This window comes from Alexandromys fortis, unplaced genomic scaffold, assembly GCF_014885135.2.
Source record: "Alexandromys fortis isolate MF-2015 unplaced genomic scaffold, M_Fortis_MF-2015_v1.1 scaffold_55, whole genome shotgun sequence".
NCBI lineage: Eukaryota > Metazoa > Chordata > Mammalia > Rodentia > Cricetidae > Alexandromys > Alexandromys fortis.
Window position 1 is genome coordinate 1,956,000 of NW_026067936.1, and position 19,494 is coordinate 1,975,493.

Sequence of the window (19,494 nt, forward strand, 5' to 3'; positions counted from 1 at the left end):
TCAACCAAATCTATAGTATTCTAATGGTAGAGTTTGGTCAGGATTTTCTTAATGCCAAAGTCAACTTTGTTTGCCTACTTCACCTGCATTTTCTTCAAGGTTATACCAGAACTAGATCACTGTACTACGAATACATACGCCTGCCTATTACAGACATGGAAGAGATCAGGTACAGGCATGGATGTGTGCTTCGAAACAATTAATGGTCCTCTCTGGTGTGTTATGTATTGGCTTTCTGGACTAGCCTGTTGAGGCTGCAGGTACTCTTCCTTAGTCTTGGGTCCTGTGCTGGTCATTTTTGTTAACTTGGCACAAACGTAGACAAGGGGATCCTAATTGAGAAAATGCCTCCATCAGATTGCCTACAGACAAGTCTGCAGAGTGTTTTTTTGATTAATGATGGGTGTGAAGGGTCTAGGCTACAATGGATGCTGCCACCCCTGGGCAGGTGGTCCTGAGTTGCATAATAAGGCAAACTGGTCAAGTCATGGGAAAACAAGTCAGTATTCCTCCATGGCCTCTGCTTCAGTTCCTGGCTCCCAGTGCCTGCCCTGACTTTAGCGATGGACTGTTAACTAGAAGTATAAGATTAAACATACCCTTTCCTTCCCCAGTTGCTTTTGCTCATAGTCTTTCTCACAGCAACAAAAACTTAGCTATGATAATATCTTTAAACAATATATACAACCTGAGTCCTGAGCAAATGCTGAGCGTCACAAGAGAGTTTGGAAAACCTGCGACATATCCCTTGTAAGTGCAACTTTCCTAAAAACAAAAAAATGGTTAACTCATTCTTAAATACACACCCAAGACATGTCATTTGTATTTATCATTTACCTACCTCAATACTTTGGTCTAAAAGTCAATTACCAACAAATTTGAATCAAACAGAAAGCAGTGTGTTACATAACGTGTATCAAGCAGAAAGTAGTGTATTATACAATTGCAGTGAATGTATAAAATAATACTAAAGTAATTACTAGAGATGGTTTGTTTTAAAGAAGAAAACCCAGATAGCAAATCTGTATGAAAGAAACCTTAAGGCTTACCAGAAAAGACAAAGGTTGAGAACGACGGATATCATAGTTGTCATATGTGTAGATCACTGAAGTTGAAGTTATATATGATCTATGCAAAAATCCCAAAAACATCTTCCGATGGAACAAGTGTAAAAGGCAACAGTCTTTACATAAAAATGAATTGAATACCTGTCAGCTTGCTATATTCTATTGTCTAAGTATTTCCTCTCACTGATATTAGCCTTTTGAATAGAAAAAAAAAACTAACATGCTGGTTAATGGGCAGCTCGGAACAGCAGATAACTTGGAGAAATAATATAGGCCCCGATGCCCAGGGCCTTTCAGATCTTTGTTTCTGTCACTCATTGGCATCAGATTTTATATTTGAATCTCTAAGTAGAATGTGGGAGTAACACCAATTTTAAATGATTATCTTGGTTTTGCCACAAATTCATATTCAATCAGCTTGCTAAACCCAAGTCCCTATTGTGACTGCCTTCTTCCTCCTTTTCTGCCCCCATCCTCTTCTTCTCTCTCTTCCCCCTTCCCCTTCCTCCTCTTCCTCCCTTGCTTCCTCCATCCTCTTCTTCCTCCTTATCCCCTTTCCCCTCCTCCTCTTCCTCTTCCTTCTCGATATAACTATGTAGACACAACTGAACCCGGAGTCATTGCAATCCTCCTGCCTCAGTCTCCTGAGTGCTGGGTCTACACTTCTTAATAACAAGGGTCAAAAATTTCTTCCTTAATCTCCCACCCCAGTAAATATTAAAGTATTTGACCCCGTTCCTACAATCATAACACACATCCTCCAAGCCACTCGCCCCATCGTCTGAGCCTGTCTTACTCCTTTCCTTACTGTGGGTGACTTTCTTATGTCAAAGAAAGCCCGTACACCTGTGCCACGGACTCCACCCTGTGAGTGTACTGAGCTGTGAACCATTTCTCTCTACCATGGTTCCATAGGCTTTTTTACCCTGTGCTATTAGAAAAGTTGTCTGCATGTGACCACAGCCTAAAGGATTCCCACTTGGTGGCATGCTCCAGCTCTGCTCTGTGCTGTTTTCATTGTCAACAGATTATCTTTATATCAGAAGTGCCATCTATACTTACATCTTTTGCTTTCTTGGTTCTTAAGGTTCTGTGGGAAAGATCTGAAACCATCAGTTTTTTTAAATCCAAAAGGGACATTTCTGACCGTAACTGTCCAGATTACCCAGATGACTGTCTGCAACAATGACTACTCCTTCCAATGTCTATATTTACCACACCTCCTCGCCTGCCTCTTGCCCTGCGTCTCTGCTCCTTCAGCTTCGTCTTCCATGCTAGTTACACACTTTCCCATCTAGTTCCAAAGTGTTCATATTTCCCAAGGTTTATAAGCATTAATAGCACGGCTACTGTTTACTAATAAGTCAATATACTTATTGAACATCCTCAGAGAGCCAGTCTTACATATACTTCTCCAGTGGAAAATACCGACTTGGACATACATGCTCAGTCTTCCTACAAATCCTCCCATGGGGTGTAATCAGCACTTAAATGCACAATAACCTAACCTTTTTCTTGAGCAACAGCCTAATTATCTGAGGCCCTTCACTGTTTCTCAATTGTTCTGCTGATTCTTTCTTGAGGTCTACGGAATCTGTCTTCCTCATGCTGTAACCGATGGTCCATCCCCAACAACCCTCCCACTGATCACCTGACCCATATGAACACGGTGTTTGCATATGTCCATGTGCGTTGTCCTTACATATATTCTAGAACTTATCTCCTACTCATTTTTCCAAATCCTTTTATCGCTTTCCTTTATCAAGTCACATCTTACTGCTATTCCAAAAAGGCTGCATTGAATTGCTAAGAACATTTCCTATGTATTTATCACCATATTTTAATAAAATTCTGTTTCTTGTGTTAGTGCCTTAGAATATATCTTCCTATATTATAAATGCCCTGTGTGTCTTGTTTTATTCTCCTTTTTATGCCTAGGGCCTTGTCTAATGGCCAACATTCAATAGACATTAATACATTAGAACTGTAATGATTATAATCTTAACTCCTATAAAAGTCAAAAAAATTAAATTTGGAATGACAAAATAATTACTTACTGCTTTTTAAGATGGACAAAATATGGTTTTTCAGCTATTGTAATAAGATATGCAATCTGCAACAAGAATATTTTTTTAAATGTCAGTCACATGCTAATTTACCTGTATACTCCACTTTATGTTTTAAATGAAGAGTAAAACTATTAAGAATATGCCAGGGCCTTTTGACTTCCCTTCCCTTGTGGATTTCTGCGCCTTTAAGATGCTGAACTGAGAATTAAGCGATGAAGCCGAGCACCTGTAGCCTGGCGGGCTAGGGCAGAAGCTTGCCTGGTGTTAACTGGTATCTTCTGGCTTAGTCAGAGACGCCCAGTGCCCCCGGACAGCCTCCTTCACCTCACACCTTCCCCCATATCACAGCCTCACCCAAATCCCATCCTGGAGGGACATTCTAGTTGCTCGCCACCTTTTTGGCACCTGTGAGGCCCCATCCCGGAAGTTCCTATCCCACAATGCTCTGCTGCAGTGAAGCTTTGCTGGACTCCAGCAGCTCCACCTCTATCTGACCAGCTTCAGTCATGCTGTGCACTTCACACGGGCAGCGTATAAAGATGCTGTTGCTATTACATGATTTTCAGGGTCTCTTTCCACATCTAGTGATGAAATCTTTTCGGGAACTATGGTCTGCAGGATGGTTTTCTGAGGGCCTAGAAACAAAAATAAGTGAGATCCATTTTTAAGTCTGATTGTGCATCCATTTCTCGGCTTTGGATGATTTATACATTTCTTCCTTTCCCTTTCCCACGATTTGATTGTTGCTAATCCATCCTCCTTCTCCCCTGCTCTCCCCTTTCTCCCTTCCCACTGTCCTCTCTCCTCTCACTTCACAGCTAAACTGCCAAAATACAGAACTACAGGGATGTGAAAAGCTTAGAAACAGAGTACCATCCTGAAGAAAGAACGGTGGTTACTAAGAAAGCAAAAATCGCCGGGCGGTGGTGGCGAGCGCCTTCAATCCCAGGACTCGGGAGGCAAAGGCAGGAGGCGGAGCTCTGTGAGTTCGGGGCCAGCCTGGTCTATAAGAGTTAGTTCCAGGACAGGCTCCAAAGCTACACAGAAAAACCCTGTGTCAAAAAAAGGAAGAAAAAAATAAAGAAAGCAAACATCAGTTTTCTCGAATGGAATGGCACTGTATATATCAACCACACTCCTGGGCAGCCAACGTGCCACGCACGGAGTAGTTGGCCAGCACAAAACAGATAACATGTTTTTTGTTTTAATTTGGTACCTTTTATCTTATTGAGCCTTTTATCTTATTTGATTGGGGGGGCTGAGTGAGACACAGCAAAAGAATATGAAGCTGGGTAGGTAGGGAGGTAGAATCTGGAGCAGGAGAGAGAATATAATCAAAATACATTGTATAAACTCATAAGTGGCTTTTAGACATAAAGCAAAGAAAGCGAGCCTACAAATCACAATCCCAGAGAACCTAGACAACAATGAATGAGGACCCTAAGAGAGATATACATGGATCTAATCTACATGGGATGTAGAAAAAGACAAAATCTCCTGAGTAAATTGGGCTTATGGGGACCATGGAAGAGAGTTGAAAGGGAGGGGAGAGGATGGGAAGGGAGCAGGAAAAAAATGTAGAGCTCAATAAAATCAATTTTTAAAAAAGACACCATGGAACAAAAAAATACACTGTATAAAAATATTAACTAAAATTTTGGGAAAAAAACTTATTCAAGGAGGGCAACAGTTGCCAAAAAAAAGGATTTTTTTTTTTGATGAACACTTTTTTAATGTTGATTGGTTGAATCTTGACTACCACTTACACAGTAACAGAACTGGCAAAGGGAAAACGATTCATTGTCATGCACATTACAGTTTAGAAAAACCCGTCCCACTCCAGGGACTGCTTTGCAACAGAGGAGGTGCAAAGAGAAAGCCAAGCCAGAGCAGTGTGTGAGCCAGGGCTAGGTGAAATCCACCCTGCCCCGCAGTCACCCTGGCCCCTCAGAGACTCTAGGATCTCCGGACTCACTCTGGCCGGCCTGCAGCCCACTAAGACCCATAAACAGCACTAGAAGGAGGAACATGGCTCCCTCGGTGGTCCTGGAGCCGAACTGAGGAGCATCAGGCCTGGCAGGAGGGCGTTGTGGCCAGTAATGGCAGCGCGTGCACCTGAACCCACAGGGCTGTCTCCAGGGAAACCGGCGAGGAAAGGGCCGGGTTCTGGGACGCACACTTCCGGGTAGGCTGCCTGCACCAACCATCCTTCCAATCGCAAAAGGAAGGCTGCTGCCTAGGCTTTACTCTTCAGGCTAGGGAGAGCTGGTTTTCTTTGTATCGTTTATTGTTCTTTGAAATGTCCGCTTGACTGAGGAAAAAACCACCCGAAAATGTTCAAGTTACTGATGGCCACCGCGTGTGCTCCGTGGTGTTCTAGCCTATTGTCTGAACAACTGAGCACTATAAAACGATGGCTTTTCACCTTCGCAGCTGCACGCACAACGCTCCCGTAAAATAGTCCTTGGTCAAACAGATTCTCTGCGGGATCATATTTTCACATTTTAGTCTTTTAAAGGGATGGGCATATAAGATGAAGTAAATACAAAAGCCAGGAAAGTAGAATGAAACGGGGGAGGGGGCAAAGGAGGGGCATGGTGGGACATAGACGCTGTGAAGGTTTATCTTGGACCATGGCTTCAGAAGGTATTGGTCCACCACAGCTGGAGGAGAGCATGGAGGAGTGGCTGCTTTTCCTGGCAGAAGTGTGTGTCGTCATGGACTTGGAGGAAGGGAGAAGAAGGAGAGAGAGTACTCCCTACCCCCAACCTTCCCAGTGCTGCGACTCTTTAATACAGTTCCTCATGTCGTGGTGACCCCCAGCCATAAGGTTATTTTCATTGCTACTTCATGACTGCAGTTTTGCTGCTGCTATGAATCATAATGTAAATATCTGATACGACCCACAGGTTGAGAACTGCTGGAGTAGAGGAAAAGAGAGGAAATATCAGGGGCCAGGTAGAACCTCTCTCCTTCATTGTTTCTGCTGGGCATTATCACACCAGAGTTGCACAGTAAGAGGCTCCCTACCATATTACACACGCTGAAATCAATTTTAAAAAATGGACTGAAGAAAATGGACACCCAAGACAACATGATACTGCCTTTGGTTGGCCCAGTGATGGGGGATCTTTTGTCAACCAATTATCTTTAAAAGGTGGGGCTAAGTTAGGGTGTGACTTTCTGGGGCACAAGGCCCAGGTGTGCTCGCTCTTGCGCGCATGCTCTCTCTCTCTCTCTCTCTCTCTCCTCTCTCTCTCTCTCTCTCTCTCTCTCTCTCTCTCTCTCTCTCATTCCTGTTTCGTGAGTTTGCCCCTTTTAATAAATAAAAATACAATTTTTTATCTTTTAGCTAGCCTGGTTATTTCACAAATCAAGCTAATATCAGCAGCCCAGGCCAAGGGATTCCTATAGGATGGTGGCAACATTTTGAATGGTTAGTGTATGTTAATAAGTGGTATTTGTGACATGTCTCTGCATTTATATTATATCTATAAAATAAAGAAAATGGGGGTATTTCCACTGTTGTTAAACTGGCAGTAATTACCAAAAGTGTCTGCCTTCCACTAAGGTCTTTGGGTTGCTTCCTGGCTGTGTAGAGAACACAGACACACGAGACAAAACTGCTATTCATCTTCCCGCGCCGAGCTTCCCTCGCTCAGAATGAATGTTTCCAGCCCCATCCATTGGCCTTCAGATTTCATCACTTTGTTTTTCTTTTTTTTTTAATATTTATTTATTTATTATGTATACAATATTCTGTCTGTTTTCCTGAAGGCCAGAAGAGGGCACCAGACCTCATTACAGATGGTTGTGAGCCACCATGTGGTTGCTGGGAATTGAACTCAGGACCTTTGGAAGAGCAGGCAATGCTCTTAACCGCTGAGCCATCTCTCCAGCCCCCACTTTGTTTTTCTTAATAGCTAAACAATGTTTCACTGGGCAAATATGCCAGTTTCATCATTCTTTCATTAGCTGATGAACATCTAGGCTGCTTCTGTTTCCTGGATATTATGACTTCAGCAGCAATAAACATGGATAATCAAGTATTTCCACAGTAAAACGTAAGTACTTTGAGTATAGCTGGATCATAGGGTAGACCTATATCTTACCTCCTCATTTCCATGTGGCTACGCCAGGTTGCACTCCCACCAGCATCAAATACATATCCCATTTCCCACATACAAAAAAACCTTGCCATCTTTTTTTCTTTTCCCATCTCATGGGAGAAAGAAGAAATCTCAAAGTAGCTCTGAGTTTTCTGGATGGTGAAGGTTGTTGAATATTTTCTTAAATGTCCCTCGACCATATTTTAGCATTTAAGAACTGTCTGGTTCCGTGACCAATTTGATTTTTTAATCAAGTTATTTATTTTTGTGGTATTTCCATTGATGAAGCATTAAGTAATAGAAATATAGCGGCTTCCTCTTGGACTGGTTTGACTAAGAGAGAGCCTAAATCTGAATCCTCTTCTCCCTGTGTCTTCCATCTGTCTCTAGGAAGGGGGACATTTATTACAACACTCCAAGGAGGTGCTGCCCTTATTGGATGCAGCCCTGGGTGGATTTGTTGCCGGAACAACAGAATGCTAAAGACTTGATGTCTCAAAAGTATTGAGGGAAGTAACTGTTCTAGTTGTCCTTTGTATCATGTTAAAGCAGTCTTTTGTCTTCTTCCCCCTACTGAAGTGATTATAAAAGTGTGTAGAAAATTAAATACAGGCAACTTCAGTATCCACTGGAACTCCCTCCTAGTACGGTCCTATGTTTCTCTCTCATTACTTTCACTCATGTCCTTATATTCTTTACCAATTTTTCTAGTCCCTGTACCCCTACCCTGGTAAGTGGTATTTTTGTTGAAGCTGGTCTCCAACAGTACAACAACTCCTGTCGCCGGGGCTACAGGGTACACAACAGCACGGCTCTCATTCCAGCACTTGACTTTGGAGGGCCAGGCTGCAAAGCTGACGTGGTGAGGTGGTGGATGGGGAATGGGGAGTGGGAGTGGATTGCAGACATCGGGAGAACCTGAAGGGAACAGGAAGAGCTCGGAGAGTCAGTGAAGAGGACCCACAGTTGACACCACTGGCTGCCCCCCAGGGCACCAGTGACGTGACTGGACCACAAGTGGGCTGAATGCCAAGGCGAAGAAAATGGCACAGAAAAAGAGACAAGCAAGCCTGCGGATGGTTTATTCGCTCCTTTAGCTGTGACCAAGAGAAAAATGTGGGCTCTTCATTTCCCAGAGAGACAGGGTGTTCGCCGCCTCCTCCAGAAGGGATCACTAGTAACTGCAGAAGAGAACAAAACAGAGTTCAGGGTGGTGGCTCCAAGCACAGCCCCTCACAAAGCAAAACAGGGGGGCTGCCAAGAGCAAACCTGTGTGCCTGCAGAAGGGGCTTCTCAAATAATGTTTTCAACTTTGTATGCTCATTACATTGTTTTGGCCACAAGTAACTGACTTTCATAATTTTCTAGGATTTTTAATTTACAAATCAGAAATACTTATAGCTGAAAAGCATTTACGAATTCTACATTTTTCAGATATAATAAAATATTTATTATAGTATAATAATATATCTTTTTTAAATTTAAATACTTTTTCCATATCTTTTTTGCTTTTTGTGTTGTAAAACACATTTTAAATGTTTATTTTTCTGATGAAATAGGTTCTCACATACTCCAGGGTGACCTTGAACTCATTAAGTAGCTGAGGAGGATCCTGAGCCTCTGAGCCTCTCTGCTTCCACTTCCCAAGTGTTGAGAATGCAGACACGTAACACAGCAAACAGGTGTCTTATTCTTTTTTATTATTAAAATATAATTACTAAAACTTACACATTTCCCTCCAGTCCCTTTCTTATCTCCAACTCCTCCCCTGCCTGGCTCTATCTCAAATCCCTGGCCTCCTCTTTATTACTGTATGTATGTAAACACAGCCTGCTGAGTCCATTCAGGGTGCATGCATGCATATTCTCGGCGGAGCCAGCTGCCAACCAACATGAGCTAAGCTGCATGGCAGGTTCCCAAAGGAGCCTGTTTACTGCACAGGGTTGGCAGTAAACAGGCTCCCAGCTACTGCCTGCAGTCTTGAGAGCACAACTGTGGGCTGTAAAGCACAACACAGCCATGTGCTACATGGTGGATTTAGAGATTTTGCTCATACAGACAAAAAGGGTTAAATATACACAGTAAAGACAGATTCAGAAAAAAACGGCCTCTCAATGAGCCACAATGTGTTTGAGAGATATGCATAGGCTTGGGAGAAAGAGGATAAAGGATAAACAGAGCCATAGATTAAAATAATTCAAAGATAATAAGTCACATAAAGATGTAAAATATCCAGAGAGTCTGAATTGTGTATATTATGATGTTTTATTTTTTTGACTGTTAATGAGCTAACTGCTGAGAGACATTTGATTGTGGGAGCTGCTAAGTTAAACCAACATAAATATTTTATAGCTATCTCGACTTGAAAATTTGGGCCTAAAGATGCGTTGCTTTAGAAAAGAAGTTCTGCTTTTGTTTCCACAGAAGATGAAAAGCTGTACATTCTTTCCAGGCTAACATGATTTGATCAAATAAGACCCCCTGAGAGGTCTTTGATGGGAGTGATTGCCCAGGTGATCCAACATCCAGAACAGATTCAAGGCAACTGTCTGAGATTATGCAGTCTGACAAACTACCATAGCCAAGATTTAACCATAATTCTAAATTTTCTCATGTTCCCCATAAGATTACCAGCACCCAAAAATCAACCGTCTAGAGAACTATGCCCAAATTCCCAAAGCATTATTTATGAATGTTTGTTTTCATTTAAGGGGGGTTGATTATAAATGGTCAATGGTCATAGTCAATCTCTTTATAAAGAAGAAAGGGTAATATAATATAAAAATGATGGGGAAAAGAGTACATTTTTATGATAAAAAAGGGGGTGGGTAGATTATTGAATCTGCTTTAATCCAAAAAAACTGTTAATCACAAATTATTTCACATTGGTATGGATTTTGGTTTATTGAGATAAATTTAGAGTCAATTTTATTATATTATATGTATATTTCTATTCTTATTTAAGGTATCATGCTTATATAGCTCATTTAAAAATATAATATATAGTTAATAAATACAAATTAATAGCCATCTAAATTAGTCAAACTTATAGTCATGATAATTAAGTTTTCTAGCTATGCAGAGATATATTTCAGATAGATAATTTCCAAATACATTGACCTACAGAATATGGTATTCATATGTTTTAAAAACTTAACTTTTCTTAACAATGAGACATGTCTGCTCCTAGCAGCACCAATTACTTCAGAGGATGATGGGCATCAAAGAAGCTCCTTATGAAGTTTGATTTCAGTGTGACAAGGCTAGCCATTTGGGCAAGAAACTGCTCTTGCCTGGACTGTTTGACAATATGCTGTATAAACTGGATATGAAGGACCCATAGGAAAATGACTGCTGAACTTGCCAAAACAAGGTGGGACAGCCCCTCAAGGTTCCTGCTTTATGAAAGAGTCTGTCAGACATTCTGCTGGACACAGAAAAGAGCAATTGACAAATTTTGCCAAAATAAGCAGAATTGCTCTTCAACTATCCTGCTTCACTGAGAAATCTGCCATATACTCTGTAAGGTAAATATGGATGCCCCAATGTTACAAAAAAAACTTTGGGTGACTATCCAGGCAGTCAGATATCTCTGTCATTTCTAGAGTTTTGGAAGTTGCTCGAAATGCACTTCTCAGTTACTCAGGTAATATTATATCCTTCTGACGTTTTTATGGAGTTGAAGACTAGACAGTTATAGTTTTCTTCGTTATGATAAAAGATAAATTAGATATGACACTTTAGAGTCACAAAGATAAAATAGATGATAGAGTGTTTTCTTTAATTTTGCCAAATACAAATAGACTAAATATTATGACTGCAATTCTTGTTTGATACCTGTTTTGTTATTAGTAATTTTATGATTTTAAAGTTAAAACCTTTTTTTTTTAGTTAGACAGAAAAGGAGAAGGGATGTGGGATGTCCTGTATGCTGAGAATATGTGCTTTAATTTTATCGGTTGATGAATAATGCTGCTTTAGCCTATGGCAGGGAAGAATATAGCTAGGCAGGAAATCCAAGCAGAGTTACAGGTGAAGAAGGATGGGGTTGAGAGAGAGGTCAGTAAGCTTCCAGTGCAGCAGGAAATATTAGAGAACAGATAATGCCATGAAGCCATGTGGCAATACACAGATTATTAAAAATGGGCTAGTTTATATGTAAGAGCTAGCCAGTAATAAGCCTAAGCCATCAGCCAACAATTACAATTAATATTAAGTCTCTAAATGATTATTTTCTAAGTGGCTGTAGGAATTGGTGGGAGGAAGAGGAACTGGTTCAGTGGAACTGGGCAAGACAGAGAAAAACTTCTGGTTACAGCTGACCACTTGATATTGGATAACCTTACTCTTGAGAGAAGGTTAAGACCACTTAGCTAACTTTTTTTGGAGTCAGTCATTTAGGCCAAGATGACCTCTAACTCCTGATCTTCCCAGATCCTCATCCCAAATGCAAGGGTTACAGGTATATGCAATCACACCTGTATCCTAAATGAATATTTTTTTACCCTTAAAATTCATAAACCATAAATACTGCTGTCTACTGGCACCTTACAGATAAAAGGATCTATAATAATTTTTGTTTTATAAGCCAACTTATGGATCCTTAGCCCTTATTAGGTACAATTTCCTAGCTCCATTCTAATGATAAGAGCAAGTTCCAGAACACTTAGAATATTTCTAAACTGAATAAAAACATACTAAATTTTTTATGCATTAGCAACAGCTACTTTAGACTTATATATTCATGAGCAACAGCTACTTCAGATTTACATATTCATTAGCAATAACAGCTTGAGGAAATATAAGTAGTTCATTTATTGATCTAGTATTTTAGCCATTCATCTAACTAATCAATACTTAGGAATCAACCAACTGTGGATTATTAATGTCACTTTAAGTGTGTTCACCTTAGTATTTTCTAACACACTCACCTGCTGGCAGGTGTAGCACTGCTTGCCTGGGATTTTGATCTAAATAAATAAGAAAACACCCTTTTAGGCACACAAGATACAATCTGTGAAAATTATACTATGTTTGGTTCATATTGTAATCATTTCCTCTTTCCCTTCAAAGTTGTAGGTAGAAAAAAAAAAGAAAAAGAAAACTTTCTGGTAAATTTCTGTTTCTGTCATTATGCCAAAAGTCAGAATCTTGAGCTTCTATTCCATTTTATATCCAACGACTCCATATTTCTAATCAACCAAATGAAATAGTGAGAAAAAGAAAAGAATGAGCATGACCCGAGAGTCCCAGCGAACACAATACAGACACAAAGGCACTTGTGCTACAGTGATGTAACCTTATCATTTCTATTCCACCTTCTGCTTCCACTATTGCACATTTCCTACTGTTCTGACCAAGAAATATCCCATTTAATGTTATTTATTTTCTTCCAAACCAGTAGGTGTTTGCATATCTAGGACTGTGAGCATTCAAAAAAAGAAATTCCTGTCATACACTTAATTAAATTATTTAATTCACTCAGTTGTTCATATTTGGGATAAATGCAACCTAAACTAAGTAGTGACATTTGCTTGTGTGTGTCCCAGCATGAAAGCTCCACGATATTCAACTTATAAGTTAGTTTTTCTAACTAAATATATATATATATATACATATATATGTATATCTCCTCTCTTCTGACATTTTACTAGTTGTGGTAGTTTGAATGTAATTGCCCCCCCATAAGTTCATAGGAATGGCAATGTTAAGAGGTGTTGCTTCATTGGAGTAGGTGTGACCTTGTTGGGGGGAATGTGTCACTGTGGGGATGGGCTTTGAGGTCCAGATGCTCAAGATACCTCCCAATGTCTCAGTTCACTTCCTGTTGGCTATGGATCAAGATATAGGACTCTCAACTGCCTCTCCAGCACCACGTATGCCTTCATGCTGCCATGTCGCACCATGATGGTATGGGACTAAACCTCTGAAACTGTAAGCCACCCCATTAAGTGTTTTCCTTTATATGAGTTGCCATGGTCATGGTGTCTCTTCACAGCAATAGAAATGCTAACTAACACAAACGTAACTCATCACATAAATGAACTCAAACGCTGAAGTCACATGATTAATTCAACAGGTGTAGAAAAGGTCTTTGACAAAAATCTAACTTCCTTCATTATAAAAGTCATAGAGAAGGTAGAGATGGGGGAAGCATACCTAAACATAACAGAGTCTGTTTGTGAAAAGCCCACAGTCATCACCATGATAAACGAAGAAAAAAGGTCAAAGCATCCCCACTACAAGGATGCCCATTCTCTCCACTATATGCAAATGTGACGAGGGGGAGTAAAAACATCCCTACTTGCAAATAATAGGATTCTATGCATAAGAAGAGGTATCCCACATGTTAGATATGACTACTCCTGAAAGCCTTGTGTTATTAAACAAAAGCCCTACTGCCAGGTGTGAGATGTACTTCCTTGAGTTGTTGAACGGAGATACCCAGGAGCCTTCCAAAAGGATTCAGGATATTGTCATCCCCCAAGGTTGTCCAGAAGAACTAAGTAATAAGACCATATTGCTAAAGACACTGCACACCTTGGGTGCAAGGTATAAGGAAATCAAAATGTAAGTGAGCTCTCAGAGTGCCAGAAGGTGCTACACAGGCTACTGTGAACCCTACCAACTACAGCATCCAAGTTCCAGACAAGACGTACCTACTGGTGCAATAGTGGCAAGATTGTTACAAGGGTAACCAGCCGCTCTCTGTTTGTTTGGATTTGAGACCTGTTCCACCAAAGTAAGTTCATGTCTGGTACTACAAACCCAGTCAAAAAAAATTCATGATGAGGAGATCTTGGGCCCAAACTTACTATTGTTTAGCTAAATTGTCATGGTTCTGTGTGACCGTCTAAATATTTTTTCTATTATACCCATAGGTAAATGTTAGACCTGATCTTGGTCAGAGAATCCCCTCTTGGCAACGAACAACAGTGCATGCAAAAACACACAGCTGCTCAAGCTGCTGAGAAAGCGACCCCTGAGTGTGCAGCCCTAAACAAGAGGCTCCCACAGCCTCCTCTAAAGCTCGGGGACCAGCTGGAAGGGTAAGTGGAAAGAGCGTAAAAGAGAAAGGCATCGGTGTCTACCTGATGCTAATAAATTAGTAAATAAATGAAGGGCTTATTAAAAGCAAAACTATTACATATGATTCGTCTGGTTTTTCATAGCACTAACTTACCAGCTGAAGTTAAGATGTCTAAATTTTCATTATGATTTATCATTAACTTATTGCTCATTTCCAACCTGTTTCTTTATACCACCTTTTAATGGACTCACCTGCTGGTGTAGGTATGGGTGTTGCCTTCTGATTTGGTTCTACAAAGAAGTAGAAAATAACATGCTAATCAGTAGCAAAAAGATTTTTTAAAAAATCTTAACTTTATGAATAAAAACTGGACTATTGTATAAGCAGTATTATCTTTTTTACAAGACCAGTTACCAATAAATAAAACACAGTGGGATCTAAATAAAGATGAGAATAATTTTTTAATGGTAGTCAAAACAGAATATGGGACCTCCTGTCAGGTGAGCGAGTGCTCTGCCAGCGAGCTATGCCCTCAGCCTCCTGAATGAGGCATCAATCTTTTTACATACATCAGGCATAGGAAAACACAAACCTCACACAGTGCAGTAATGAGAGCACTAAATTCCTGGGTTTACTTTTTCACTTATCCCCTTATCCTTACAGTTTTGGCTGTGTGTGTGTGTGTGTGTGTGTGTGTGTGTGTGTGTGAGAGAGAGAGAGAGAGAGAGAGAGAGAGAGAGAACTGGAAGTGTAGGCGTCCAGGGAACCAAGTGGTCACAGGCAAGGAAGTCAGACCAGAAAGGAGAAGCCTGAGAGAACTATTGAGGCCTGTGTCAAGCCAGTGCTGATCACAGCCCTTTCTGCTCTCTCCTCTAAACACAAAACACGTAATTACACATGCGTGGAGACAGCTGCTCAGGCAGAGTAAACATGCTCGCCCAGAACAAATATATGAGAATTTTCTTTTGCTCATATGGGGACCCTGAATTATCGATCATCTCACAACTCAGATGGACAGTCGCATTCTTCTCAGGCGCTGAGATGGACAGAATTGTTTTAGGCCAGCACCCGTTGTCTGTGACTACAGAGATGTTGTTTAACAAAGCCTGGGAACAATGGTGCTCCACGGAAGCAACCTCAGCCCTCTTGGCCATATCAAACTCAATCCAAGCTCAGTACACACCAAACTGTGAAACCGAAAACTATGGAACATTCAGGAGAAGCCTTTGTGAACTTACGTTGGGCCCTTGTTTGCTACGTCCAAGCACCAAATCATGGCCTACAAAATAGCAAACTGGCCCACTGAATTTTATCAAGTTTAGGACGTACTTTTTGCACAACTGCTAAGAGAGTTAGGAAGACAAGCCTTGGCTGGGGAAGCACACTCACAAATTAAATGCTTGGTGGAGGACTTACACCTGGAATATAAGAACAGCACTCAGGTAAAAACCAATCTATCTCACGAGTGGCCCCGAGACAAATAATTGAATAACGAAATGGCAAATATCCTAGATAAAATGGGTGTGGAATCTGAAGAGCCGTTTCTCCAAAGACTATGTACAGATAATAGACAATGAAATAACTGTCAGCATATTACTCATGAGAAACGTGCAAATAAAACCCCAATGTGCTACCGGTGTGCACTAGTATGCTGCAGGGCTCCACCTCCTGGCGAAGGTGAAGACAAAGCAGGACTCACAGATGGTCCTGAGGCAAGAGGAAGATGCTGATTTAGGTTTGGCTCTTTCTTTAGAAGCTAAACATTTACAGCTATGTTACCCAACAGTCCTACTTCCGGGACAAACGTCTAGGACGTAAAAAAAAAAAAATGGCTTCTCTACAAAATGAAACTGGAAAAACCAAGCACACCTGTACCCTTGTCTACTGGGGCAGACACAGGAGGGTGGCTCGGTTAACACAGTGGGGACTGTGGTAATATAGACAATAGCCACACTCCTAAATCTTTGCCAAAGGGCTTGCTAACTAGGATTTTCACGAGAGCCTCACACAATCTGTTGAAATTGATGATATGGCGCCCAAAGTCCTAGGGAAACAGAAAATATCTTCGCTTCTCCTGACATTTTATGTAGCAAGGTCCTTATGCTACTGAAATTTAACTTCAGAGTGAAAATGAAATTTACTCGCTACTCAGGAATTCCTCTTCCTTGAAAAGACACCCCTTCACGCCTTTCCACGCGGTGGTTACCAGAGCTGTTGAGGTGAAAATAATTAAAACAATGTACAAACTTAGAAGCCACTTCTTTTCTGTGTTCTTGGATGGTCCTTCCTTGATCTGATCTAGAAATAAAAGATATGTTAAACATTAAACAGTGAGATTTCCTTTCAAATTGTGACAAATTCGTTAAAATAATTTTCTTTTCTTTTTCAACCAAGGAACATGGAAAACTAACTCCAGTGCCACAATATTTGTTGGTGCACCTAAAAATGTTCCTTAAAACACAGAAACAACCTTTCAGAGATTCCCAGCGTATTCTGCGCACACTGGCAATTACAGTAAAGCCCCATTGTAACCCTGTGAGGGCCTGAATCCAGTGATCCGAAGGGCAGGTTGATCATGATAAGGCTACCCAACTTGGACGTGTTACAGGGCTCTCAACAGATCTCATTATGCTTGTCTGTCACCTCTTCGCAGCGAAGAGATGACTGGCTTCTCACCTTAGGGCTGTATTTATATATATATGAGATTGTGAACGCTACCTACAGGACCACGAGATTAAAATGGAGAAGCTTGACTCCATCCCTTGCTGAGAGTGCCTACCCGAGCTGGGCAGATCCTAAGTGTTCAAGCAGAAAGTGCAAGTGGGTGAGTGGGGAAAATGGGGAGGATGGTCCACAGAGTGAGTTCCAGGACAGCCAGGGCTACACAGAGAAACCTGGACTCAAGAAACTCAGAGAGAGAGTTCCAGAACTACTTTCAAATCTAATAGGTGCATAAACGACAGACACCAGAGGCTGTCATGGAAACACCCACCCCCCCATGACAGATACGGGAGCATAAAGAGACAGACAGCCCATGACACCTGCCTGGCCTCACACATTTAACAGATATGGTGAGCAGGTTTCTGTTTGGGACCAACATTTGGTCCCATTATTTGAGAAACGTCTCACTGCCTTTTGATCCCAATACTGTACGTCTCTCTTCAGACAGCAAAATGTGGCTTCACTTGAATGGAACTGGGTTGTTTTATAACCTTTTCCCAAGGGCTATTTAAAGACATAAATACTTGCCAGGCTGGTTAAGCCTCAGGGAAGTTCGGCCACGCGTTGCACAGTTTGGAGGTGTGTAGCCACCAGTACAATGACACTCGCCAAGGGAATTGCATACCTAGGATTGTTTTGAGACATGTAAGTACGTTTACAAAACTATGAAACTATGTGCTATGCGGTAATACTTACTTTTTTATCTTAGCCAAGTATGAGTATATTTACATGATTTAAAGAGAGAATTCCATAAAGTGAATACTTGGTTCCATAAACTAGAACTCACACTTGCCAAAGAAAGAACTATTAAAAAGAGCCAAAGGGAGACATATTTGGATCAAGGAAGCTATAACATCTTCAAATGCTTGCCCTTAAATTTAGAGAGCAGCTTCCGACACACCCATCAGCTCTAAATCTATTGGTGTGCCAGGGGCAGCTGATCCCAAGGCTGATTTTTATTCACTTTTTCCCCTTCTTCAGATCCAGTGACTTCCTGTTGGCTGCTCCAAATAGTGGACTTTACAAGCAAGGACCAAAACCTTCCCCATGCTAATTGTGAAATGTTTACTAGCAGAGAGCTGCTCCTCATGTAACCCAGCTTACGTCATCTTCGCCGGCTCTAAATTTCAACACAAGAACAAGAATCTCAGCCAGGCAATGGTGGTGCACGCCTTTAATCCCAGCATTTGGAAGGCAGAGGCAGGCGAGTCTCTGTGAGTTCGAGGCCAGCCTAGTCTACAGAGCAAGTGCCAGGACAGGCTCCAGAGCTACCGTGAAACCCTTTCTTGAAAAAGAGAGAGAGAGAGAGAGAGAGAGAGAGAGAGAGAGAGAGAGAGAGAGAGAGAGAGAGAGAGAAACTTGATTTTAAAAAATGAGCAATTTCCATGATAATAAATTTTCTAAATGCAAAGAAATTGAGATTTGGGGCAGAGAGCCAATTGAAAATCTTGACAATGAAAGAAAAAAAGATCAAATAAAAATTGCAGTGGAAGGAGCCATCAACAGACTAGTTCAAACGGAAAAACCAACGGGTGAACGAATAAAGAAATACACTGACGTGGAATCTCACTTAGTCATAAAGAAGAATAAAATTGCATCATTTGTACAAATGGGTGTCACTATAGGTCATGCTATATGAAACTTTCTCAGCCAGGCTCTGAGAGATGTGCCCACTGCAGCAAGAGCTGCGTGATAAGGTCCAGCTGCTTTCTCACTTATAGCCAGTGCGAGACGCCAGCCTATGGCATGACACCACCCACACTCAGGGCAGGTCTGCCTGCCCCAGTCAAAACTTCCTTCTGACACCTTCACCAATAGACTGCTGGTGGTGTCTCTTTGTGATCGAAAAGGAACCATCCCAGGTTCCCTCTTCTTAGCATTGGTGACAGCATTGGTTACTGTTTGCCTTCCTAAGGGCAGCCATTCTGACTGCGGTGAGATTGCATGTTGTTGTCTAGATTTGCATGTCCTCCATAGCTAACGCTAGCGAGTATGTGGTTTCCCAGACATCTGTTGGCTACTTGTACTGCTTCTTTGGAGAAGTCTATATTCAGAAACACTGTGAAGTCAGTACAAGCCTCAGGGGCTGCTGGTGGGGAGAGGGAAAGAAGGGTAGATAAGCCAAGTACGGAGGACACTGCCCGGTGCAGAGATAGCCGGTGCCCACACATGGAAGACACCGAGAGAGTCTAAGATTGCATTGTTAAACACCAGACTCTGGATGACAATAACCGGCTGAAGTCTGTCACCAGTTATAATGGATATAACACCATGCTGCTTGACACTGTCGTGAGGGGGAGGGGCTTGTACTTGCCACTCAGATTTCTGTTAGCATAGAGATGTACTTTATATTGTAAATACAAAGATATATTTTCAAGAGAGAGATGAAGCTGACATTTTTATGAACCCACAGACTCGCAAACAGGAAAGTTATCTCCTTGTGGTGAACAGGCTGCTTTGGTTCCTTTATCTTTTCTTTTTTTTTGGGGGGGGGGGGG

General features: G+C 41.4%; 2 protein-coding genes across 2 annotated transcripts in view; both read right to left on the reverse strand.

The window, feature by feature from the left end:
• LOC126504417 (disintegrin and metalloproteinase domain-containing protein 5-like) overlaps positions 1 to 5,213 on the reverse strand; it is a 39,096-nt gene extending 33,883 nt beyond the window's left edge. The window contains exons 1-5 of the mRNA XM_050146733.1: positions 5,112 to 5,213; positions 3,692 to 3,771; positions 3,125 to 3,180; positions 1,050 to 1,128; positions 689 to 765 (exon numbers count right to left, since the gene is read on the reverse strand). Coding sequence (XP_050002690.1) covers positions 689 to 765; positions 1,050 to 1,128; positions 3,125 to 3,180; positions 3,692 to 3,771; positions 5,112 to 5,166 — 347 coding nt within the window. The 5' untranslated portion in view covers positions 5,167 to 5,213. The remainder of the gene's footprint in view (positions 1 to 688; positions 766 to 1,049; positions 1,129 to 3,124; positions 3,181 to 3,691; positions 3,772 to 5,111) is intronic.
• Positions 5,214 to 8,277: 3,064 nt separating this feature from the next.
• Positions 8,278 to 19,494, reverse strand: part of Adam32 (ADAM metallopeptidase domain 32) — a 59,737-nt gene continuing 48,520 nt past the window's right edge. The window contains exons 18-22 of the mRNA XM_050146734.1: positions 17,525 to 17,621; positions 16,417 to 16,573; positions 14,527 to 14,565; positions 12,177 to 12,215; positions 8,278 to 8,426 (exon numbers count right to left, since the gene is read on the reverse strand). Of these exons, the coding sequence (XP_050002691.1) occupies positions 8,420 to 8,426; positions 12,177 to 12,215; positions 14,527 to 14,565; positions 16,417 to 16,573; positions 17,525 to 17,621 (339 nt within the window). The 3' untranslated portion in view covers positions 8,278 to 8,419. The remainder of the gene's footprint in view (positions 8,427 to 12,176; positions 12,216 to 14,526; positions 14,566 to 16,416; positions 16,574 to 17,524; positions 17,622 to 19,494) is intronic.